The sequence below is a fragment of the Lynx canadensis genome, chromosome C2, assembly GCF_007474595.2.
Source record: "Lynx canadensis isolate LIC74 chromosome C2, mLynCan4.pri.v2, whole genome shotgun sequence".
In the NCBI taxonomy this organism is placed as follows: Eukaryota; Metazoa; Chordata; class Mammalia; order Carnivora; family Felidae; genus Lynx; species Lynx canadensis.
The window spans coordinates 153,308,930-153,336,027 of NC_044311.2; the positions used below are offsets into that span (position 1 = coordinate 153,308,930).

General features: G+C 43.5%; 1 protein-coding gene across 1 annotated transcript in view; it reads right to left on the reverse strand.

Moving 5' to 3' along the window:
• The window catches only part of DSCAM (DS cell adhesion molecule), a 279,020-nt gene that overhangs the window by 30,652 nt on the left and 221,270 nt on the right, over window positions 1-27,098 (reverse strand). Inside the window, exons 16-20 of the mRNA XM_032594599.1 lie at window positions 26,430-26,563; window positions 8,748-8,901; window positions 4,145-4,262; window positions 2,615-2,778; window positions 995-1,103 (exon numbers count right to left, since the gene is read on the reverse strand). Coding sequence (XP_032450490.1) covers window positions 995-1,103; window positions 2,615-2,778; window positions 4,145-4,262; window positions 8,748-8,901; window positions 26,430-26,563 — 679 coding nt within the window. The remainder of the gene's footprint in view (window positions 1-994; window positions 1,104-2,614; window positions 2,779-4,144; window positions 4,263-8,747; window positions 8,902-26,429; window positions 26,564-27,098) is intronic.

The following is a 27,098-nucleotide window of genomic DNA, read 5'->3' on the forward strand; positions in this document are numbered from 1 at the left end:
AAGAATGAAGGAAATAAGGAAGAGAAAGAAAGAAAAAGAGAAAGAAAGAATGGAAGGAAGAAAGGAAGGAAGGAAGAAAGAGAAAGAAAGAAAGAAAGAAAGAGAAAGAAAGAAAGAAAGAGAAAGAAAGAAAGAAATGGAGCCCTGACCAGTAGCATTTCTGATTTCTGTGGTGTATAAAGATCCCCAGCCTGGGTGTAGTCAGTAAGTGCAAGGTGGGGAAGAGATAGGACAGCTTGCTCTCGTGAGTTGGAAGGAGCTGACTCCAGCATCCCACTGGTTTTGCCCTGAAATGGCCCCTATTTCCAATTGTCTGCTCCTTACTCAGAAGAAGGGATGGTCTCTGCTTTTGGAAATCCAAGCTGGCTATCCCCTCCCATGTGCTCTAGGACTAGCCCCCCACCCCTGTGCATCTTCAGTCTGTTCCTCCAGATTCTCTTCCTTTCCTGGGGCCACAGCTTGCTTAGAGTGATGCTCTCCCCAACTTCACGCCGGCTAGAAATATCACGCTACTTTGTTCCTCAGGACAAACATCCTTTACTCTTTTCTGCTATGGACTAATTGCAAAAGCTTTGTGCAAATAGATCATTTCCCATATAAATTCTAGGTTCTCCATCTTTCCGTGTTTTAGAAGTTAGAACAAAAACTGTGGTTATTTGAATGAATGATTGAGTTCAAGAGTGAATGAATGACGGAGTGTTGACAACATGGGGAAGAAACAGTATGCAGAATCTTGGGGGAGAGATTACCAAATTCTTTCTTTCTCTTCTGCCTTTGTTAATCTTTCACTCAAATTGGATGCATAATGATAAATTTGTGAATGAGATGCCTTGGATGGATGATGAGTTTCAGTACATACCATAAAAATAGATGTGTGGCTTGCTGTTGAGGTAGTGGGAGAATTAATTATAACTAACACATAACGATTACTTGATGAAGATGTGTCACTTATTGGCCTGGGGATAATGACAATTAATGACTGTGGACAACCTACTGCTTATTACCTCTGATGGAACTGCCCCCATTGTCTCCAGGGAGCCACGAGAGGGTAATGGAAGAAGACGTTGTTTTGGACACTGTAAGCCGAGGCTGATCAGGTGGAACTAGATAGGGAACAGTTTTTAGGAAACAAGAATCAGTTTTTCACATCTTTCATCTGCTTTAACAGCCATTTACCAAATCATTTTTAACAACCATTTATTAAATAAGTGTTTTAGGGTGCCAAAATACGCAATTCACTTCTGTCAGAGTGTCTATTTAGTCGATGTCCTGGGTTAAAGAGATAGAGCAGACTGAATCTATTACTTAACGAAAAACCGCATTTCTACTTGGATTTATATCTAACACATTTCCGCTCGGATTCCTTGAATTTCTGAGTTGTTCGTCGCTGATTGAAATCTTCTTTCAACTTACTAAGGATGCATGCATTACTCTGAATTTCAGCCATGATTCAAGTGAGAAAGATAAGTGGCACCCACTTAGCTGTTCTGTTCTCAGGGAGGGGGAGGGGGAGGCGAGAATGGCTAGTGAGAAAAAGAACTGCAAAAATTTCCACTTTTTAAGCTACTCTTCCAAGATGTCACACACACACACACACACACACACACACACACACACACACAAAACTCTGAAAATCAAAGGCGTGCCATTGAGTGGCTACACAAGAACTTGCATACTCATACAAGGTTTGAAGAATACATAACTTCCAACCAATGGACCTCAATATTCTTTTGGATCAGCACCGAAGACAGAACCATGGAAGAAATTCAGAATCATGTTATCCAAATGATATAGAAAGCTTCCCATAAAATGCCCATCTCTTTTCTTCTGAGAGAGGCCCATATATATTGAAGGTGGGGAAAACTGCAGATTGACTTTGCATCATTTTTTTAAAATATACTTGCTCTCTTCCCCTCGTCTCTCACTGAGGACAGTACTAATTTTATTGTTACTCGCTGTGATTTATTAATGTGACACCACTTAAATCCAAAGAAGCATACCCTTTGATTTTTCTACTGATAAAGTATCACTGTGCAACCAAACCTGAACCCAGACGGTGACCACTTGGGATTTTACACCTGGCTTTAATTTGACCATCTTGGATTTGTCATGTACTTTTGGTGTCTGATATCAAGAAAAACCATATACGCTGTATTAAAAACCCCACTAAATATTATAGCAGTTTGCTTAGTTGGAGTCCTTTTAATTACATTGAATAGAAAAGTTTAGCCAATTAGCAGATAAAAGACCTCAATTTAGGCCTATCTTTTGTTTATGTCTTCTGGGTTACACTTACACATATGTAAAGGAAGCCATGCAACTGGCGGACATTATCAAGATGAACTTTCTCCGTGATGCAAAAATGTTAGTAAAAGATAATAACGATATATCTTTTATCCTTTTTATAGTGTTATCTTTGGGACGATGAACGTTTCTATTTTCTTTGATTGGCAGCATTCCATTTTCCAAAATGAGCATGCATTTATCTATTTTTGTACTAAAAAATAGCAATGAGCTCCTTAGAAAGGCTGATTTTTAGATCAGGTCGATGTGACTCTTCGCATATAGGCACGCATCTAAAGAAGCCGTTAAAAAGAGTCCCCCGGTTTTGTACCTTGTACTTGTAAATTTAAAATAATCTCATCTGATCCCCAGTTGTTATTGGCGATGCAGCTGTAATAGCCGGAGTCCTCTGCCTTCACGGTTCGGATAACGAAGCTCCCGTTGCTGAAGACGCTTCTCCGCCCATCAACCGTTACCAGGCTGGGTGTCCCGTTACTGCCTCACAGGAAGAAAAGGGCACAGATTAAAGAAATTACAATCCAAATTAGCTGAGACTGGGGAAAAGCATAAAGAGTCTTTTCTGAAGTAGATAACACATTTGGAACTAAACTGTGATTCCATGACATAAACAAACGGCTGAATTTCGTTCTTTGTAAAAAAAACAGGCTATGGTGGAAGTTAGCTCTGTGCCGGGGGCTTGGATTCTGGCTCTCACATCTGTCAGGGCCCATCACATCCCTAATGGGTGTCTCTCTCTCTCCTCCACCATGTACGCACGGCGACTTCCTCTTGTAAAAATTCCTTCTGGGACAGAAGTACCATTTGGACCCAATCGCATAGGGACAACTAAATTTGAGGGTCTCTTGTAGATCTGCTTAAATTCACAGGTGTTGATGATTTTGACAAAGAAAGTGGACTGTGGTCTCTCAAGAGGGTGATGAGTTGGTCTCAGTGTAAAGGGAGCTCCCTGTGATCATAACCGTATCCATGGTGGCAGCTGCCCAGTCACCTAGGGTCATCCTCTCGTCAGGCAGAATGCCTCTTGACCCTTGGGAGCTTATTCATTTCCTTGGATTAAGTGATTTTATTTACTTATTTTTTTATTTACTTATTTTTATTTGGATTAACTGATTTTAAAAGAGAGGAGAAAAGTGGTCCCTGGGCCAAGACCATTATTTCAATAGTTTATATCTTTTAAGTGCTTTTCTTTGAAAATCAGCACTCTTCTGAACCCATTTTAGATCAAATCTCCATGCTCATTAGTGAAGTCTCAGCCCTTTATTTATATTCCAATTTCTTCTTCTGAACATAGAGAAAGCACTTAGAAAAGTTACAGGACAGAACACATCTCACCCACTTTCCCCCTCCTATCTTGGCTGCTATTATTTTAATAGTTACTATTAATGTGGAAAACCAGATTTTCTATTAGCGAAGTCCTAATGCATTCCATTTCTTGAAGTTATTTCTCAGAGCACTGGAGGTAGGGTTAGTTGGACCATTATCTCAGAAGGAGAAAAATGGCCACCCGATCTCATATGAGGGTGGGAGTGTTCATCTTGGTTATAGAGGAAATTTACATGATGAAGTGGAGAGATCATTGGGTTGGTTAGACTATTTTCCTCTCAAGCATTCTCTTATGAATTGAAAGGCTCTGAATTTACAGAGATTGATACAATACACCAGACCCTTTTGGTTCTGAAGCCGAGATTCTGCCCACTACCCCAACTTCCTCTCCATCAGAAGACTTGACGTCTCCTGGAATTTTCCTGGAGAATTAGAATTAGACCACTAGTCCCATCCTGGTATGTCTGATGTACTGTCTTAGAGTTTCACTAAAGGCATACATTAGGTTACTGGTTACCTGTCTTTCATCCATTTTACTGCAGGAGAAGGGTCCCCAACAGCTTTACAAGGTAAGGCGATGTCTTTCATCCATGGGGTAGTCACTGTGCCACTGAAGGTCAGGATTCGTGCCGGAGCTGGAGCACCAAACACAGCAGAAGTCCAATTGCACCATGGCTTTAGTGACATAAAGGCCAAAATGACCTTTCCCAATATAGTAACACCCCCTACAAGGGTGAATGCATCACAGCCAACTGATGTCACACCTGTCAACACTATTCCCTGGTATCAGGATGTGTATAAAGGATTGTCTTTGGAAGAACATAAAAATACCTGAAAATCCCTACTGGAGCATTTTCCCCTCCTATGGACTAAATGTGAGGAGCCGAAATTAAATATTTGGGTCTTCATAAGCCCAGCAGCCCCAAGCTGTGTTTTCTATGAGCCCAATTATTTGTCAAGGCACGTTATTAAGCAATTTATCTCAACACCAAAAATGCACATTCAATATACTTTTAATATCAGAGAGAATAGACAATACAGGGCATAAAGCCCCAAAAGATGGAGAGGTAAACCGGAACAACTTCTATTTATCAATTCTGTGGTACTTTCCTGGCTTTATTGTATCAATTTGGTCTTCGGCACAAACGTTAAGGACAGCGAATGTTTTCAGAGTGGCTTCTCTCGAGGAACACTGTTTGATTGGGACAGTGATTCAGATGCTCCAACAGAAGCATCTGCCAGAGGCATCTGGTATCGGCACGGTCCCAAAGCAGCAGGAGTAGACAGGAGAGAGCCCGGGTGCACCTGTGTCGGCAGGGGCCTCCGTGAAAACCGAGGAGCTGGCCCTGACAGGTTCCTAGCGCTATCTTCTTGAGTGAGACACGGAAGCTGACCCCAAGACATAAGTCTTGCAGAAGCGAAACAACGTGCCCCACCTTTGCCACACATCGGGATGCTGCTTTCTGGGACACACCCTCTGGAAGCTCAGCCAGCCCAGACACATAGACACAGAGACCACATATGGAAGGTAGCCCCAGTCTGGTTCTAGACCCGTAAAGATTGGACCAGTGTTGGGACCCTGAATCATCTGAGACTTGAGGGTCTGGACTGGCCAATGGGCATGGGGAGCAGGCTCTCCAGGAAAGCCCTAGAATTTCGGGAAAGATGGAGTCAAGTCATTACAGAGGCATCCCGGTCTAGAACACCAGCCTTGGTCATTAAGGTCTACCAAACAACTCTTATTTTCATTGTTCGGAGTGCTGTGGGCCAGAACTGAAACGACATGCTGGTGGGTTCAGAAGCTGAGCCTGTTTTGTGCAGCAAATATTACAGCAAGGTCTTCCTCCTTAGAGCAGAGCCTTCAGAGACGGCTCATGGACGGCACACTTTCTCCATGGTATTCTAAGGTGGAGGCCACTTTTTCAGTCGTTGACGTTTTTTAATTTTTTATTGTAACAAAATATTTTGGTCAGGTCGCATTGAACTTCTGGCATTGGTGGTGTGGCATGCTCCATTTCAAGCCCTTCAGACCATCTTTTTATAGGATGAGGAGTATTTTTGCAGCAAAATTGGGATGATCAGGAAATCCAGCTAGAGGTAGGGACTTCCAAGCTTTTGAACATCCCCCTTCCTACTGTAAGGAACAAACCGCACGTTGAATCCAGAAGTTATACACGTATTGGGACGTGAGTGAAAACAAGTGCCCCAAATAATACTTGCCACGTTTCATGCATTCCGATCTTTTCTACTTTTCTCCTTTCAAGTCAGTCTAGACTATCTGACTCTATTCCATTTTAGTGCTGTCATGTGTTAGCTATAACCCTTAAAATCAATTCCAGGACTTATGAATAATTTCCCATCAGCATTTTGAGAAACAGAGGCCAGAACCACTTTGTCTTGAAGCCCGACACACCCAGTGTGTAGAATTAATGCCCACTGGGGGCAGCTGGAAGGTCAAGGGTCCTCATCTGAAATTCCAAGACTAATAAGCTACAGAGCTCACCAGAACTGGTTTTCAAATGGGCACAGGCAAGAGAATCATCTAGAATCTCTGTTAGAAATGCAGATTCCTATGCTGACCTGTGACTCAATGGCTCTTTGATGGGTTTAAGGAGTCTTAACGCGCACCTCAGGTGATTCCAAGAATCAATCCACCTGCACCTGGACGTCCTTCCTGGGTCCTGTACTGCTCGACCCTGGCGCTGGGCTCCTTCGGGATGGTGTGCCTCCGGGACTGGGTCCATGTCTCCGTTCTGCCACTTGATCTGCTAAACAGCATTCCTGTCTGCGGGGACTCTGGAGTCCCGAACTCTAGAGTTTGGACTTTGCTTCCCACCGACAGATTTGCACTGATGCTGCCTGCACCCATCTCCCAGCAATGACAGGATAACCTGGACCAGTCTCCTTGGGCTGCCGGAAGCTTCACCTCTCCAGCTTGATCCTGTCAGCCTTTGTGGTTTGCCAGTGTCTGGGGCTTCTGGGTGGAGCTTTTTATCTAGAACATCTGCTCCGTGCCTGAGAGGTTCCTTAGCTCAGTCCCTTTTTGGAAAACCCATCTGGATCAAGCCTAACTCTGAGGGAACCCCACTGGAACATGAGAAGCTGAACATTTCTGGAGAAATCCATACAACAGAGAATTGAGGACCCACCAAACATTTACAATCACCGACCTCGGCTGACCTGTCCGCTCTCCCTTCCAATCTTACTGTTTTGTTAGTAAGTTCCTTCCCGCTTCTCTACAGTGATGATTTCCTATTGTCCTTCCTTTTCTCAAACTCCTTTCTCCACCACACCCCAAATTGCCTAATGCCTTGGCAGAGGAAATAGAAAACCCAGGTTGGGAACTCTGCTTTCCTGCCACCAAACCTATAAGCCCCCTTGGCCTTCTTCCTCCAAACCTCAGCCCTGTGGCCGTGCTCTTCCTCCTGGATTATCACCTCCCCCTCTCCACTTGGGTTTTCCCATCACCACACAAACATGTTCTGCTGGCTAACACATTAGCCCACAGTGAAACCAGAGCCTTTCCTTGGGTGAGACCCATCCTCACTCTGGCCTGTGGCTTCTTCCAGGTGGTGTGTGTTTTGGAGAACTTTCTGCCAAGCAGACCTGTTTCCTCACCTCCATCTACTCTGTCCCCTCAACCAGCTCCCATCCCCAGGAAACTGCTTTCAAGGTCAGCGAGGTTGTGTGGCCAACCCAAGGGCACTTCTAGTCTTGTTTGCCTTGACCTCCTAGCAGCTGCTGCCATGGCAGACCACTCCCTCCTTTCCGAAACATCTCTGTTATTCCTGGCCTTACGCTCCTGGTTCTTCTTGCTGTCTGCCCTCGCCCCTTCCTCTCTGGCATCCCCTGTGCCTCACCCTCCCCAGAGAAAGCTGGTGTTCTGCAGAGCTACTCCTGGACCTGACTCTGTCTCCCCGGTAGGCTCTTCCCATCCCAGGTATGGGGGTGTCTGAGTGCCGACCCCTCTCCCTTTCTGCCTCCTGCCAGATGTCTCTTGAGAAAAAGGACTTTTCCAACCACCTGCCTGACACTGAACACATAGCAGGAGAGAAGAAGTAAAGCCACTGCAGCATTTCATGGGCTGGTTTGCTTTTATCCCACGGTGCAGTCCTTATGTCCACTGATAATCACTGTTGCTAAATGTGAGAGGGTACGTTAGGGGTGGCTGGATATCATAATCAAAGATTCTAATAGCCAAAAAAATCCACGAATTTATTTTCTTCAGCAACAATACATTTACTCTCTAACTGTAATTGTGCTCAAAATGTGACAGTATTCTCCTTTTCCCTCACTACTCTATTCTGCTTGTTTCTTAGTATCACACTAATAAGCATGTCATCATGAGCTCTGAGAGGTAAAATCGGAATCTGGGAGTGTTCTGTTCTCTTCTGGGCACCTAGCAGCCTTGTTAGTAAAACATTGCCAATGTGGTGCATTCCAAAATCAGGGGCCACCTCCTGCTGGCCCTGGAATTGTGATGTTAGTACATTTACTTGTGAAAAGTGCTAATACAGCGGTACCCTAAACACTGGGTGGGAGCAATTACCAGAAGTAGAGTAAGAATATTCTGCGCCTATATGTGCTTTCTAAGGACCAGTATAACGTCTCAGTGTGAAGGTACCGTATTCATTTTTAGGAACCTTTTGTTCTTTGGTGACTCGGACTTCCCACTATTAATTAAGGTCTTGCTTACAGCAATTCTCTCAATACAAGAAGAACTGATGATTTTCTTATATTTGTAAGTTTCCACAATAAAATAAACGTTTCTCTTTAAGAAATACGATGCTTGATTTTGATGAAAGTAGAACTTCCTTGAGGAGTTACTATGGGGTGATTTTCACTTACCCCAAGGGGTGAGTGGGGGCTCTTTGTCTTTACTTTCCTTAAGGCACTTTGAGTTGTAAAGCCACTAACCCTTGGTGGAGTCTTTTCTGATTTGCACAAAAGCCCAGTGCCAGCTAGCAGCAACCTTATTTCTTACGCTGAAATGTGATAACACGTGATGTTCTGGTTTTCTGGGGATTTTTAGGGCACCGTAAGCTTTATTTCTGATAGAACAGGGATTTAAAAACAGTCCAATTACGATGGGAAATGAGGTCTTTTCTACAGTGGCACACCTTTAGCTAATGGCTCTACCGTGATGATTTCACTGCTGTTTCCTCTCCCAGCTGAAGTCACCGCGACCACCCAGACGCTGTACTGACGGTTCCGACTCAGGTTGGGAATTCTGTAGGAAAATGAGTCAGGAGAGGCTTCAAACTCGCTGATCACCTGTGGAAGGAGACATAAATGTTCCCACATTCAAGGAGGCAAATGGCACAAAGGGATTTCCTAAAGGCGTCGTTACCAACATATTATCTATCCTCAGAAACAAAAGTCACCACTAATCCTTTTCTAAAAGGCTGGGATATATTGATATTGATACTGATATTGATATTGACATCTCACATATACACATAGAGAGTTTACATTTCTCTATGCAGCAGCTTTGGCAGCCACCAATGAGTAATTTAACCATTTATATGATGGGTCATGGCCCAAATGTTTTTGGCTGAGATAGAGTAACAAAAACAGATTTTCCCTCTGACCCCAAACAACCAGAGAACACACAGAGTATAACCACAGTCTCAAAGGTATTGCCTAAGGTAATGAAGGACAGAGCTCTCTGAGATGTGGAAAACATATGAAGTAAGCCTATGATTGCAGAATTTTTACGTTTTTGTGAGAGTCTCCAGGCTGTGGCGCAGAGAAGGAGTCCAGGAGGAGCCCAGCAGCTTCCCTGAGTTAAGGATTCGCACCTGAGAGACTGAGAAGAGGCTGGTGTTCACAGGATAGAGCTACACAGAGAGAGCACTCTGGGACTCTGAAGACGGTCCCACCTGGGTATGCCGCCAAGCAGATCTGTGCAGGTATTCGAGTAAACTACCAGAAACTAGGGAAACAACTCCCTGAATGGATTGGAGGTCAAGGTGCCCAGCATTCACACAGGGTTGGGAATAGTGCCTGTTCCACCAGCCGGATTAGAAGCCCTCAAGATTCACAGGGCATTGGATGCAACGCATAAGGGTCTTACCTTGGTGGTGGGGAATAATTAGGTCTAGACTGAACACCACACTGGTACTGCCTAACAAATATTAAAAGCAAAATTCATATAGATGATATTGTCACTAACTAACTTAACTGCATCCCAGAACGAAAGTCAGAATATTTATAGCAGTGAAAATATCCAGTACAAGACAAGGTGAATTTTGTAATGTTTGACATCCCGTAAAATTTTTCCAGATATGAACAGCCCAAATATCCATCGACTGGTGAATGGACGCATAAACAAAATGTGTTGTATCCACACAACGAAGTATTATTCAACAATAGAAAGAAATGAAGTACGAATACGTGTTTAACTTGGATAAATCTTGAAAATACTATACTAAGTGAGAAAAGTCAACCACAAAAGATTACATACTTATGATTCCCTTTTTACAAAATTTCCAGAATAGTCAAATCCAGAGAGACAGAAAGTACACTAGCAGCTGTCAGGGGCAGAGTAGAGTTGGGACAGAATGGGGAATGACTGCTGTAGGATATAGGGTTCCTTTCTGGGATGATGATAAATGTTCTAACATTAGATAATAGTCGGGGTTGTGTAACTCTGTGAATATGCAAAGAGCCACTGATTGGAACACTTTAAAAGCACGAATTTTTTTATATGTGACTTATATCTCAAAAAAGCTGTTAGAAAAAAAAATTCAGGAATGGAAAAAACCAGAGAAACATTTCTTTCATAAAGAAAATGTAATTCAATCAATCCTAATTGACCCATAATTGACCTAGATATTAAATTCAGCAGAAATGGGCATTGTAACAGTTATAGTTGTGTTATGACCATAGATATTCAAGAATTTAAATAGATTCATGAATGATATAAAAAGACCCAAGTCAAAGCTTGAGATGCAATTACAATATGTGAAATGAAAAATACACTGGATTAGATTAATAGCAGATTAGATCTGCAGAGAGAAAAAAAAGGTCAATGAACATGAAGACATATTAATATATGAAACACGGAGAGAAAACAGAGTACAAAACTTAACAAAGCTTTAGTGGGCTATGGAACAGCATCAAGCAGTCTAACATACATGTAGCTGGAATCACTAAAGGAGGAAAGGGAGGCATGACAGAAAAATGTTCCATGAAATTTTTCCAAATCTGGTGAAAACCATTAACACAGACAGCCAAGAATCTCAATGAACCTCAGCCACAGAAATATGAAGGAAACCACATCAAGGCATATCATAACCAAACTGCTCAAAACCAGTGATAGGAGATCTTAAAAGTAGTCAGAGAAGGGTCACGTTATGTGTGGAGGAACAAAAACAATGATGTCAGAACATTTCTTGTCAAAAATAATCCAAGTGCTTTTGAATGTCTTCCCAAAATTTGTACATTGAAACCTAATCCCCCAAGGTGATGACAGTAGGAGGCGGGGGCCTTTGGGAGGTGATTAGATCATGGGATTAGTGAGTGCCCTTATAAAAGAGACCCCAGAGAGCTCCCTTGCCCTCTTCCGCCATGTGGGGACACAATGACAAATCTGCAATCCAGTAGAGGTCCCTCACCATAACCCCACCATGATGGCACCATGATCTTAGATATTCAGCCTCCAGAACGGTGAGAAATAAATTTCTGTTATTTATAAGCCACCTGATCTATGGTATTTTTGTTACAGTAGCCTGAGCTGATTAAGACATGAAGTAAGAAGACAGTAGAACAACATTTTTAAAGCACTAAAAGAAAAAAAGTCAACCTAGAACTCTATACTCAAAAAAAACCATATATTTCAAAACTAAAAAGAAATAAAGACTTTTCAAAATGTAAAAAGCTGAAAGAATTAACCATCGGCAGATCCACACTACAAGAAATGTTAAAGAAAGTCTTTCAGTCGGAAGGAAAATGATACCAGAGAGAAATTAAATGTACACAAAGGAATGTAGAGTACCAGAAGCAGTAACTACAAAGGTAAATATATGATTTTTTCTTATTCTTTAAATCTCACTAAAAATAATTGATAATCAAAAGGTAATAATGACACAGTGTGGGGTTTATAACACATGTAAAAGTAAAATGTATGACAACAGTTGCACAAATATTAAGAAGAAAAAGTGGAGGCATACTATTATAAGGTCCTTGTACTCTATGTGCAGTGTATAACATCAGTTGAAAGTATAAAGTGATAAGTTAAATATATCTGCTTTTAATCCTAAAAAATCACCGAAAGTACAAAATAAATAGTAAAATAATGCTAATGAGCCAACCAAATAAATAAAATGAAGTGATAGAAAATACTCAGTTAATTAAAAAAAAAAACCCAAAAAAGCAGAAAATAAACAAATATGACAATAAAAAACCCAAGTAGTAAGATTATAGATTTAAATCTATATCAATAGATCAATAATCTATTAAGTATAAATGATCTAAAATCCTAATTAATGCAGAGATTGTAAGAATGGATATAAAAGCAATACACAACTCTATGCTGCCTACAATAAATCTTTTTCAAATATAAAAACACAAGTATGTTAGAAGTAAAAGGACAGAAAAACGATACCGTGCTAATACTAATCAAAAGGAAGCTGGAGTGGCTATATTCATATCAGACAAAATAGATTTATGAGTAAAGAATCTTACCAGTGATAAAGAAGGTAATGCCATAATAATAAAGGGATCAATTCATCAAGAGGACATAACAATCCTAAACATTTATGAGCTTAATGACAAAGCTTCAAAATACATGAAGCAAGAACCAGGGAATGTCAAGGAGGCATAGGCTCAGAGAGGTCACACCTCTTCCTTAAAGAATCCATATAAGACAGGTAGGCTGATATCAGATCCATTTTTCAGATGAGGAATGCTGTGGACTGAATGTGTGTGTTCCCTTACAATTCATATGTCGACATCCTCATCCCTAAAATAATGGGATTTGGAAGTGGGGCCTTTGGGGCTAATCAGCTTCAGATTAGGTCATGAGGGTAGGGCTCTCATTATATAATTAATACCCTTTCTTATATAAAAAAGGAAGAGACCCAAGAGCTTTCTCTCTCTACCATGTGAGGACACAGCAAGAAGGTAGCCATCTCGAAACCAGGAAGACAATGGACGCTGTATCTACTGAACCTCGATCTCGGATCTTGGATGTGGAGGCTGGTCTCCAGAACTCTGAGAAATAAGTGTCTGTTGTTTAAACCAGCCAGCGTGGTATTTTGCTCCAGCGGCCCAAGCAGACAAATACAAAAATTAGTACTGAGAGGTAGGGTGTTGCTGTAGCAAGCACAGAAACACATGGACGTGGCTTTGAACTGGGCAGAGGTGGGAAAAGTCTTGAGGCTGATGCTAGAAAAAGCTAAGATCCTGTGAAGGGACTGTTAATGATGACACTGGTGAGAGCTCACAAAGAAGGGGAGAACTGGAGAGAGAGTCTGCCTCTTCTTAGAGAACACATAAATGATGGCACACAGGGTGTGGGTAGAAATGTGGGTGGTAAAAGCCATTTTAGTGAAGCCTCAGATGGAAATTGGGAAAGTGTTATTGGATAATGGGAAAAGATGGTCTGTGCTATACGGTGACAAAAAGTTTGCCTGAATTACATTCATGTTCTAGTGTTTTTGTGGAAGGTCAAACGTGCAAGCGATGATTTTGGACACTTAGCTGTTGTAAGTGTGGCTCCTCCTGACTGCTTATGGAAAAATGCAAAAAGAGAGAGATGAATTGAAGAAAGAATTGTTAAGCCAAGAAGAACCAGAACTTAAAGATTTGGGAAATTCTCAGCCTATCCGTATGGCAAAAACAGGAGAAAGTGTGTTTGGATGAGAACAGTAAGGGTGTGGCCTAGCAGCCCTGTGGTGAGGAGATTGGTGTGGGTGAGAACTATGGACTGAAAACAGCCACACCAGCAGGAACACTGCCAGTTGAGCCTAAGGAGACTGAGATGGGATAGAAGTAAAAAGAGCTGAGTTCTAGATTCTACAGGACAGGATGATAGAGCTACGTGGCCCTCAACTCATGCTGTTCTTCAAGAAGAGGGAAGAATAGCTCTGAAGGATATTCAGAGATCATCAGGGTCACGGCCTTGGTTTCAACAGGCCAGACAGCCTCCACCTGAAGCCATGAGGACTGGACCTCCCAGAGCTGAGTGGGGGAGAGCCTTGCCTGGCAGAGCCTTGCAGAACTGCAACATGGACAGAGCCTCTGCATAGAGCCACAGCATGGGCAGAACCCTCCTGACAAGTCGGGGAGAGATTGCAATCCCAGAGGTGTCACTGGTAGAGCATTGAACCAAAGAGGATTATTCTTGTTTCTGAAGATCCAGTGGGATCTGCTAAGTTTTAGGCTTACTTGGGAGCCATCAGTCCTTCCTTCTTTCCTATTTCTTTCTTTTGGAACGGGAATGTCTACCCAATGCATATCCCATTGTATTTTAGAAGCACGTAACTTGCCTGGTCTCACAGGTTCATAGCTGGAGTGGATTTTGTCTCCAGATGAATGTACCTGGAGTCTTACCCATACCTGATTCAGCCAGTATGTAGATGAGACTTTGGACTTTAGAGTAGATGTTGCAATGAGTTAAGACTTGGGGAGCTACTAGGATGGAACGAATGTATTTTGCACTTGACATGGACACAGGCTTTTTGGGGCCAGGGGCAGAATTGACTGAATGTTTGTGTCCCCTCCAATGCATATGTTGAAATCCTAACACCCCAATGTGATATTAGGAGGTGGGGCCATTGGTAGGTAATTAGGTCATGAGAGTGGAACCCTCATGGGCGGGATTTGTGCTCTTATAAGGGGATGAAGACACAAGAGATCTCTTTCTCTATCTCTCTCTTCCGTGTGTGTGTGTGTGTGTGTGTGTGTGTGTGTGTGTGTGTTTGCCATGTGAGAATACAATGAAAACTCAGGAAAAAGTCCTGCACCAGACACTGAATCTGAGGGTGCCTCGATCTTGGGACTTCCCAGCCTCCTGAACTATGAGAAATAAAGATCTATTATTGAAGCCACCCAGTGTGGTATTTTGATATAAAAGTGAGACCTAGGCAAGGAAACTAAGGTACAGACAAAGTAAGTGCCTCACTAAGGTCAGAGTGGCAGAAATGGTGGGCAGAGGTTCAAGCTCAGTGCCTCTGGCCCAAGTCTAGGACTGCCATTTACAAGCAACCAGACACGGGAAGGGTTTACTTTTATCCCTGTAAGCTGTAGGTCATTAGGCTGTGTGAACTGCAATCCCAGCTCTATAATTAACCAAGGGGTGCAAATGTTAACTATACCTGTTCATTGTCAGAGATCTCATGCTCACTCAATAAGAAATAAAGCCAGAGAATTTCCCATTGTCCAGTATTTGACGTCTGTATATACACAGTATCAGATGATTAAAGGGAGACGATAGGGCTCTTGGAGAAGTTCTTCAGGTGTGCCCATAGGTTCATGTGCATGCACTATCGTTACCTACCTGCCCCCGTTGCCACCCCACCCCTCTCACACACACCAGTCCTGTCTTGTGTTCAGAAGATCACGGGGAAATAAAATCCTTCTAGAATTTCAGGGGGAATTTGGCTTGTTTCCTAGCAATTCGACGAGACAATCCCAAGACTGTGTGTATTTGTATTCTGTAATGTTCCAAGGCTATGTTGTTGCCAAATTAATTTTACAAAGCTTAATGATGTGCAAATTATAACAATCGCTCCTACTGAACATTAAGCATCAACAGAGCATTAAAATATATTTACAAAATAAGGGTTTTCTGTGAAGGGTGCATAGCTTTTAGTTAAAACTCAATAAGCATCCTGTCTAGAAGGTACAATTTGCTCTTGACTACCTCCAAACTAGGCATTTTATTGAATTTTTATCTGCAACACAAGGCATGGATAAAATCAATGATAAAAATACAATTTCTTATGCAATAATATTTGTTTCACTATTTATATGATAGATCATCCAAAGCCAAAGTAAAAAGGTTTGTTTATAGAAAATTCTTCCCGCTGGAATGAAATTTCTCTATAGATGAGAATGAGAAATAAGAGTCGGGCTGTTCAGGGGTTTCCATTGGTTATTCGGGAAATTTAGTTGCACTGGTGTGATCTCCCTCTGATACCAGCCTATTTCCCTATGGCTGCCATAATTAGGCACAATTTTTTTTTGTCTCTCAAAACAGAAGGTTGCCAAATGAGCAATTTAAACAATAGAAGAGTTGATTTGTTTTCTTCATAATATGTGTAACTGGATATTAAATGCGACTTTTCCTGTTGTCTTAAAGTTTTAGCAATGAGCTTCACAAGTGAGAATCGTCTCAAAGATGCTGGTACCTTCCTTCCTAACAAGAGACGTGAGATCAATCAGGCAGGGCTTTCTGATTCTGATGACCTGTCCATCATCCATCTCTGGGCCCCATGAGAGGCTAAGTCAAGAATAGGATATTCTTTTTTTTAATATGAATTTTTGCCAAACTGGTTTCCATACAACACCCGGTGCTCATCCCAACAGGTGCCCTTCTCATTGACAGAAGTCTGTGTCCATGCCCACCTAGCGGTTCCAGGAGGTTAGGAGCTCCAAGCAAACCACTCAGAGAGCTTGGAATTTGGAGAACACAGAGATAGGTGAATCCACCAATCAGGCCAAAGGCTATGTAGGGTTGGCCACAGGCTAGTCTGCTCCCCAGCAGGAGAGCAGGTTCCTGGGGCTGGCTGTCACTTCCATCATGGGGGTTAGGGATGCTTCCATGTAGGCCCTTCAAGGAGACAGCAAGACTGGCTGCCTCCAGGAGTGTAAGATGCCTTCTACAGAGGGGTGTACTGCAAATTCCATAATCGTTTATCCATAGATGGTGCGTATAATTCAACCAACGTTAACAAGTCCAAGAGGTGGCAACAGGTAAGAGAAAAAGAGCCAAATGGGAAAAAAGATAATCAGACGTTCACTCAGGGTAGTGAAGCAAATCTGTTTGTTCAAAGCCTTCCCTTTGATGCTCAGTTAAAAATACAGGTTCTGAGAAAGAGGGGGGATGAATATTGCTTCCTTATGAAACATTTTCCTCAATATTCTATATGAGATAAAGTAACTGATTATATTTACCTTCCATCAACTGTCTTTTTATTGGACACTAGATTTCTCAACACAATGATCTACCACGTTTGAGCTGACTTGCTAATTTCCATGTGCATTCCATCATGTGTCACTCCCTCCCACACTCTGGGAATGGTCAGTGAGAAGGGTTCCGTTTTCTTTCCAGATTTCTCCGAACACTCCAGCTGCAATGATGCATCAGAGACTTTGAAGCATTGAGAGTGTGGAGGGAATAGAAAGGCTTCTCTCTGAAGGGCAGCGAGACAGAAAAATTACAGTCAAGGAAAAGCACCCCCCAAATGTAGGTTCTTAGGATTAATGAATCAAAAGTGGCAGAAGGAGAAACTGGTGGGGAGGAGGAAGAGAGACACTTTTCTCAGTATTTAAATATTTAAATCTCTAAATATTTAATTTCCTGCTGGCAGATCTATAACTCTGTCATCTCATCTTCAAAGTTAAGACAGAGATATTAGCCACTCTAGAAGATTTGATTATGCCTACGATGCAAATTAATCTTGAATGGATCACTATAACTGGGCTGATAAGGGATGGCCAGAGGAATAGGACACCTGGGGACAGCCATGTAAACTCACTGGACTACAGATCTCTCCTCTGGGTCTTGCAAAGAAAAGGTACGTAAGAGCTCTTAGCCCCATGCCTGTAACGGGGAAACCTCATAAATAGTTGCTGTGCTTGAATTCACAGGCGTTTACTGAGTTCAAGTCCAGTGTGTAGACTGTGAGGTAAGTTCCTGCCCCAAGGGAACAAGAGATGATCATGGGTTGGCAAACGGAGGATTAATTACACGAGGCATAGTAAAATTCTGGTAAGTTCTTGCTAAAATCTAGAAATAAAAATCATTTGAATTCCCTTGCCAAAACTACTCCAGTTGTAGCGAAGGACATGATTCATATTTGCAAAATACCTAGGAAAATAAATAAAAAACTGCATGTGTTTGATTTAAAAAAATATTCATGGCAAAGCTTTTTTGTTTCTTTGTTTGTTTTTATAAAGCCTCAGACATGCTGGCTTCCCTAAAATTGTACCAAGAGTGGAAAACATAGCTCATGATATAAACGTCGCAATCCTCAAGCCAGGCAGCTCATGTTCATGTGTTATTCCTTTCTTATTATTGCTTCGGGTCTGGTGGATGGAGTCGTAGATTTCTGAGGGACCCAACAGTATACTCCTCCAAAGAATGTAGAGGTTGCTGGAAGCTCGGTTTTCTCCCCGTGCTCCAGTGTCACCCGTGAAGAGCCCGCTGCTTTCACTACAGAATTCTTTTTGCCTTGTGGTTTTGGTGCAATAATTTCCCTCATATTTAAGACACTTTTTAACCAGTAAATAAGATGAAATTAGCCACAATGAATTACTTCAAACGCTCTTTAGCAAATTCTATCAAACTGGATGCTTAACCAATAATTGCTGGATTCATTTCCAAATCCCTCACACTATTTAGCTCGATGGGTGCCTTGCAAAGTCTTGTGAGCCTTCTCACATCCCCTCAACAAGGCACATCTGCCCTTTGTTTATAGGTCATGCATGGTCCTTATCTTTATCCCACTTTGGATTGTGGTCTTGCACAGTCTTGGTGCACCCTTGTGGTCTTGGATGGAGTTCAGGTTCTTTGAGGGTGGCCTTGCAGTGGCCCTCCCTTTATGGATGCCCCGGACACCCTAGATCCCAGTGTTGCAAAATCAGGGCTCACAGACCACAAAGTGGAATGGGCTGAGGAAATGCCTGTTGCATTAAGTTGACTAATGACCTAGAAATGATTTGAATGCAATCAAGAAAAACTGTGTAGAGAATGACTATGGATTCACAGGCCGCTCAGATCAAATTATTCAGCGTATCTCATGGATATAAAAAGAATTCCACTTAAAAAATTTCAATTAACTTTTTAATGAAAAACTAATTCTATCAAAGAAGTATAGTGCTTTAAAAAGCCCTAATATCTAACTATTTAAAAAAAAAGACTCGAATGTTCTGATTTTGTAGATAGTATGTTCACAGCAGTGATTTAAAGAAACCTCTCCCAAAGCAAGATAAACAAAATAGGCAGCTCTTTGCATTATTGGACACTCCGAGGCCACATCAAATCTTTCTGTTTAGGGGCAGAGAAAATGATCTGGATTACGTTCAGAATCAGTAGTTGGCTGGATCGACTTCAGGTTTGTCTTTGTTCTTATGTATGAGACATTTTGCCCTGATTTTCATTTTATTTCAGTATTTTCACCTCTAACAGAAGATAATGGATCAATGAAGACCATCCTAAAGGGACAGACCGGGGTGGGGAGCCTGCATGGTGGGAACAGCATATTAATGCTACTTGCTTTATGCAAGTCAGTTCTGGTGGTTTCTTCTGCACTTGACTGAGATGCCTGTAACCACCATTATATCTTCCACTGTTGGCTACTTTTTAAAAAAGTCTTCTAAACAGAAGATATTTTACTTTTAGGCCTTTCAAATATAAAAATCATTATTTTGCCAGTGCATTAAAGTTGACACCCAGATGCTTATAAGGAGCTGGTATCTCCATGTTCCTACGTAGAATCGGGGCTTCGTCCGGTTAGCCAAACTGGCATTACAGGGTCCTTATAGTTCCCAGGCTCTTTTGAACAAAGTCACCTCCACTCACTACAATTTTGCCTGGTCTCTTCTCTGCTTTCACCCCATCTGCTGTACCAATGATCTATCTGCAAAAGTGCTTTCTTAAGCTGACTTGATCACTATCACTTGTTCGGTAACGCACAAGTAATTCATCGCACATGTGTAAATGGAAGAAACCCATGCACTCTTAGTCAACTTTTGGCCGCTCCACAATTTCTGGCTTTGCCATCACAGAAAAGAGATCCACCATCAGGTCTTTTAGACAGAACTATGGAAGGATGATCTCCATGTCAGTGATTTAAAAGCATGGGCACTGTATATAACTCCTGCTGAGACTGAAAAGCCTCCCCAAGCAGAGGATATGCTTTCCTGCGTCATGAACCAGGAACTTCATTATACAGTTTAACTTCTATTGCATGACTTACTGCCGTAATCCATACAATTTAATTCAACACAACATTTTATGAACATCCGCTATTTCAGCATAATACCAGGCTTTCTAAAGGAATAAGGGTGACTAACGGTGGGGTGTGTGCTTGAACTGGGGGCCCAACGATGTCCCCACCTAACGATAACACAAGGGATTGTGGTGGTTACACCAAAGTGAGGTTGGAAATCAATGCTGGGGACTTCCGAGGTGAGACGGAGCCCGCTTCCCAGGGAAGGCCATAGGCTGTCACCGTGAAGGGCCTGGACTCTAAGCTCAGACACCTGTGGGTTGCAGACCCTGTCTTTACCTTGCTAACCGCATGGTCCTGGCAGACAGTACATTCTCCATTTCAGTACCATTACAACGAGGTAATCATAACCCCACCTGCATATGATAACCATTGGAATTAACTGATGAAAACCAGGATTTTTTAAGATGTGAGTCATTGAAGCAATTTTGTGAGTTATGACAATCATTTACAGAGCAAAACAGAAGAGAAAAAAAAATCCAACGGTTTGGAAACTATCATAGCGCCTCCTGTGTGGCAAGTGTAAGTTTTGTTTATGAAGCTTTTGTTGTGTGTGTACTGGGTTGTGATTATAAGATGCATTTCCTATTGTGAGTCATGAAAGAACGAGCTTGGAAACCATAGGCATAACGTGTTTAGCAGACAGTGGCTAGAATATAGAAAATGCTAAAAAATGGTGGAATAAATAATAAAGCATTTAAGTTGAGCCTTAAGAATAAAGACTTTTAATGGGAGGAGGACACACACACACACACACACACACACACGATGCAACGGCTTAGGAATAGGTGGATAGGTTAACGGAATAGGAGATAGGACACTGGACAGGAGTTAGAGCTGGATTATGGAAATCTGTTCAGGTCATCTTGAGGATTTTGAGTTTTGTTTTAGGTAAAAAGGGAGAAGTCATCCAAGAATTTGCCCAAGGGAGTGACACGGTCAGATACAGAATGGGAAAGAATGATTATGGCAGCAATGTGGACAATGGATAGGCCCTTGAGCCTGGCAGTGGAAGGACTTCTGACCTGGTTTGTTTCCCCAAGTGGGCATGAAAAGAAGGGAGAAGATTAAAAGATACTGCAGGGAGAGACTTCTCATGACACAATGTCACCTCGCAGATGCTATTTCCTCTGGTCATAATACCTTTTCATAAGGTAGAGCTCTTCCCTGCCTACAAGCCAGGACTACAGGTGCATCCCAAGAAGCTGTCTCTGACCCCACTGTTTGAGAAACACCCCCTTGCCTGTGGCTTCTGCCACAGTGTCCTGTGCTCTGCAGGTCACAGTCGTGTCCTTTGCCACGTCACAAGGACAGTGACAATCCCTGGAATTTTCTGACTTCCCTAGAACCAGGAACTCCTCAAAGAAAGGCAGACACTATCCTTTATCACCGCGGTCCCACGGTCGCCATTGGAGCTGTTCTCCCAGCTGCCCTGGTTTTCCTGTCTTCTGGGTACTTGTTAGGATTGTGCTTCCTGGCCCCCTTGTGGTTGGGGGAGGCCACGTTATGCCTATGTCAGACCTTCCAGAGATGTATTCCCTCTGCCATAAAACCTGCATGGGTGCTTCCCAGAGTACGGATAATATGGACCAGAGCTACTACAACTCACAACAGACGTGAATGTGGAAGAAAGATAAAACTGTTGGTGTAAATCCCTGAGGTTTTAGGACTCTGGTCAGAGGACAAAGGGTACTGTTAGATCAGTGGCTTAGCTGGGAAACAGGAAGAGAAGGGGGACAAGAATGAATTTGATTCAGAACACGTTGGATGCGGTGGGGTCTCCGTGAAGACACGGATGGAAGGAATTTGGAAATATGGGGTTGCCTGGTCCTCTAAGATGGTCAGTCGGGGTTGGAGAGAAACATTTTTGATCTCTGTAACTTCAGATGATAGTTAAATTATAAAAACAGATTCAAAGGCACCTGGGTGGCTCAGTTGGTTAAGGGCCCAACTCTTGATTTTGGCTCAGGTCATGATCTCACGGTTCATAGGTTTGAGCCCCACATTGTGCTCTGCACTGACAACCCAGAGCCTGCTTGGGATTCTCTCTCTCCCTCTCTCTCTGCCCCATCCCTGTGCGCTCTCTCTTTCTCAAAATAAATAAATATACTTTAAAAAGTATAAAAGATTCAGTGATTCATGGGGACAATAAAGAATAGGAAAAGAGGATAAAGGAAGAGTATTGAGAAATGCCTACACTGAAGGGTGGCTGTCAAGGGAGAGGGAGCCCAAGAGAAGAGAAAGTCTAAAAATAGAAGGGAAGTTAAGTCAGAATTTAAACACAGATAGCTGTATAATAATGGCATGCTACGTGGCAGCCTGAAATGGGAAGAGTGCCACCTCCCCAAAAGGGAATAGCCTTGTACACCCAGAGGGTGCACGGTGACTTCTGAGACAGGAGCAGTGGCCAGTGAGATGGACAGCATTATAATACAGATGGTCAAGTTGACCCCGCTTGACAATTCCATCACGGCACCGTGGTTTGACCTGAGATTCCTCAACAATTCTGGCTTCCTAAAGCCACTCTCTCTTGTCCTCAGCCCCATGATTTATTAAATGCAGTCCTGGGGGGCGGGTCCAAGGAAAACCCACACCTGCTGTTTTGGTTTGGAAGCTGCCCAGACCTGGCGAAGGTTACTTCCCTGGTGTCTCTGAAGACTTGCTTACTTCTAAGTCGCGGGCTACACTGTGGGGAGTTTTGTTGCTGAAAGCTGTCTTCTGGAGAAGAAGGGTACTGGAACATTCTTAGTTGCTCATTCGGCAACGTCGACGGAACACCTATCCTGTGCAGGGGCTGGATCACCTTATCGTTTGAAACTGGAATAATTGAGGTGAGTCACAGCTCACTGATATGATCGTTTCAAGCCTTCTGATTTTGTTCTTCATTGCTGAGAGGTTCATGCTGTCTGATTTCACGTTTCTAAGTCCCATCTCAATCGGCTCAGCGCTGTAGAAGAGACACTTTCTCTATCCTTGTCCTTGGTTAATCTAGGGCACTCCCCACAGGCTGCTTTCATGAGGGGAGGAGGGCCAGAGGGGAGATCCAGCCTCGAGACTCTCTCCCTGGGACCTTACGAGGTAGTGTGTGAATTGATCCTTCAAACTGTCATCTATGAAAATTCAGAGTCACGCCCCCCAAATTATATGCCTGAGTTCCTTGAAGCAAATGAACTTTGAGATTTTGCTGCTCGAATCTCTGCCTGGGGCGGTTAATGTCTCCGTGCATCTGCTGGTCTGGCACGGGGAGACTCTGCGTTTACCTAGCGCCACCAGACTTTAGATGCATTTACACTTTCTTATCTGGCCACACAAAGTTTCAAATCCCAACACCTTTTACTAGGCTAACCCAAGAGAACGCAGTGAAACCAGCGTCTATTCTTAGACAATGGGCTTTACCCATTAGAGAGAAGAGCGTGGGTCTTGTAACAAGGTCCATTCACTGGGGGTCTTAAGAGGAAATTTACATCAGCGAGCAACTCAGCCGAGGGACTCCTCTAAAGAAGATTAAATTACAGGCTGTGCTGTGTCCTCATTTATCCTGCCATGTTCTACATTCCACTGTGAAATCATTTCAAAGAAAAGAAATACTCAGCCGAGCAAGAATATCATACGCAGCTAGCACTGCCCTCTGGTGTTCATTCTGACACATGGGCGGAAATGTGAAAGCCTCACAAAACGTCATCCCATCCCTTCTTCTAACTTAGAGTCAAATTCCAGAAACCCAAGATGGAACAAATACCCTTCTTTCCAGCAATTTGTACTCTCTTACTAATTCCATGTGAAAGAAAGCCCCACAAAGCAATGGGTGAGATTTTCCAATGTTTCCTTCCTAAGAGAAATGTATTAGTTCTCTCTGGTCTTCACTTATAATGGTATTATTTTATTTTAAAAATAGGTCTCCTAGGGGAAAATGTCTGTATCTCCCACTTGGTTTTTCTGTCACCCTAAAATAAAGTCTATTAAAGAAAAAACTAGGCCCTGGGGTCTTAAACGATGTTTGACGTGGGTAAGCAGCCACGGACTCGGCCTGATTCTGGTTCCCTCCACTTTACTGCACACAGCCTGGGATTCTGGACCCTCTTTGCCAAACTTACATGACGCTACCCAGAAGACCACAGTGCGTTGTAACGATCATACTTCTAGATCTACGGTGCTTTATAATAGAGTCAAAGGCAGCACAGAGACACCCGGTGAGTGGCAGTCAGACATGAAGGAGGTGAGAAATTTGGCTGTCAATTCCCATCTTTTCTGGTTAGTTCGATCTTACGATTGTTGTTTTCGGAAGGGTCTTGTTGGGAAGGTACTGGGTGGTTGAATCCTATTGTGGCGTAAGTGGAGAGATGGTGGGAATCCTTGGGCAAATCTTTTCTACTCTTTCTTATAGACAGTTGGCTCATGTTTTTAGGATTTGTAACTCTTCCTATTTTATTGTGTGAAATCCACAGGCTGGGGGGACAAAGACTAACATGGCCCAAAGCGGCCACCTGTGGGGCTATCTCATCCAAGCATCGGTCCATCAGGACTAATGTCAAGTAAGCCAGGCTGGGGTTTTAGTTTAGAGATAAAGAGCAGATTGAGGGTATTCTGGGTACCCTGAACTCTTTTCCTAGCTTGGTGGAATCAGAACAGCAAATGTGGGTCCTACAGCAAACAGATGAAGGAATGAGTGAACAAAAACAAAGAAGCATTTCAAATTCCAGTGGAACATAGGTATTCGTTATTTTCGCAAGACTTTGTCTCTCTTTGGCGCATGGTTATATGTTGGGGCTGAAGACAGAACCAGGGCCTGCCCAGGGGTCCTCCGTGAGCCCTGAGTTCAGGAGTCCCAGAACATGATTTCCTGGCGTTTCGCCTCAGCACCACACCGCTCTGCGCCTCTGCACTTTGACTGACAGAATTCAGCAGGGTAGAATTAACAGCATATTTGAAACCAAAGAAGGAACCCACAAGAACGTTCTGGAGCGCAACTCTGACCATTTACATTTAAATCTTTACTCCAGCTCTGGAGGTGCTGCTGTTGACGTGAGCTGAACACACGCTCTCCCCGTCTCTCTGCTGTCAACCATGCTCACCGTCTGGGGCGAGTGGGGTCCCCTGCAGATTCTAGACTTAGGAAAATGCAGCACGTGAATGACAGAATTAACGAATAAATCAGCTCGAGAATATTATTCAGCCTTAAAAAAGGACATTCTGGGGCGCCTGGGTGGCTCAGTCAGTTAAGTGTCCGATTTCAGCTCAGGTCATGAGTTCACGGTTCGTGAGTTCGAGCCCCACCTCGGGCTCTGTGCTGCCAGCTCAGAGCCCGGAGCCTGCTTCAGATTTTGTCTCTGTCTCTCTCTGCCCCTTCCCCACTAGCGCTCTGTCTCTCTCTCAAATATAAATAAAACATTAAATAAAAAGAAGGTCATTCTGATAGCTGCTACAAGATGACCGTTGAGTACATCATACAGGTGCAACACGCGAGTCACAAAAAGACAAATACTGTACGATTCCACTTACATGGGGTCCCTAGAGTAGCCAAAGTCACAGAGGCAGAAAGTGGAATGACAGGTGACAGGGCCGGAAGGAGTTGGGAACGGGGAGTCAGTGTTTCAAGGGGACAGAGCTTCAGTTTGGGGAGACAGAGACGTTCTAGAGGAGGATCATGGTTCACAACCATGTGAATATACCTAATGCCACTGACCTGGACACTTAGAAGTGATTCGGATGGCAAATTCTGCGTTACGGTATTTTATCACATTAAAAACCAAAATTAATCTGTGTATTCACTCCACAAACACTGACTGACGATACAGGTCTCCTTCTATACCCCAGCAGGAGGACAGAAAGACAGGTCACGTGGTGCCAACCCCAGAAAATGCCGTAAATATTCCTGTGAACATAGCATGAATTTTGTGGTCCTACTCTGGCTTTCTTTCCTCTAAAATTTCCCTTTTCGACATGCTTTTGTAGCTGGTCTAAGAAACAGTTTAGCTCTATAATTATGACCCGGTAGTAATAATATTAATGATAATAAATATAGCACGTTGAAGTATTAATTACACTAACTCTTTTAACTCTGTCTCAGTGAAGGAGGTGGGCTATGCGATCGTCGGGTCACAGATCCTCAGCACAGGCCCTCGTTTCTGGCCCGACAGCGGCTTGCCTGCTTCTCTTAGTGGGGGACGGGACGTGGCAGGAAGATGGGGCGGGAGGTGGGGGCACAGGAGGGAGGTCAGAGGGAAGGGGGGGAGGCAGGGAGGGCCTGGCGGGCACAGAATGACGCGTCCAAGAGCAAAATCAATAAGCGTTGTCCACTGACTACCAATTAAGGCACAATTCAGACCTCTGGGTTTTGATTTTGGGAAGCCGGCTGGCGGTGTTGTGGGAAGTCACCAACTAAACAATACTTCTAGATGACTGTGTCCCTTATAATGATTCAGATGTGTATTTTCAAGTGAGGTGTAAATGAGGATGTTGCTTTGTGGTAGAGACAACAGCGGGGGGTGGGGGGGCGGGGAATAAAACCACTGGAAAGACCCAAGTAGGTGGGAAACAAAGGAATGAACGTGTCCCAAAGGAGCACTCGCAGCTCGTTTTCTGGAAGGTGCTTGAAAGGCACTTGGTTATTTACCAACTTACTGTGGGATAGGGGTGGGAGCAGAATACAGTGTACTTTCGGATGATGCCGTTCAGCTTGAGAGGGGGAAGCCAGGACACAAAGACCATGGAGGCTGAGGCCGCCGCTGCCTTCACTCCTGCAGGAGGACCTGGAACTGGAAGAGCCGGGCATTTAGTCACAGTGATGGGGCTTCCGACCAGGCGCTCTGGCCCACGCTGCCCAACACAACCCCCGCTCCGGCTAGGCCTGGCCCCTCTCTCTGGCCAGCTCCTCAGGGGTCAGTGCTGTGGGCTCAACCGCGTCCCCTCAGAATCCACGTGGTGAAGCCCCAGCCCCCAGAAGCTCAGAATGTGACCTGACTTGGAGAAGGGGTCTCCACAGAGATGACCAAGTGAAACTGTGGTCACTAGGGTGGCGCTAATCTCATGTAACTGGTGTCCTTATGAGAAAAGGGAAACGTGGGCACAAAGACGTATACAGAGAGATGACCATGTGAGGACACAAGGGGCGAATGGCCCCCTAAAAGCCAAGGGCAGAAGCCTGGAACAGACTCTCCCTCATAGCCCTCAGGGGGAGCCCACCTGGCCCACACCTTGATTTTGGATTTCCTGGCCTCCAAAAACCATGGGACAACCCATTTCTGGTGTTGAAGGCCTCCCTCTGCGGGGCCCTACGCCAGCAGCCCTAGG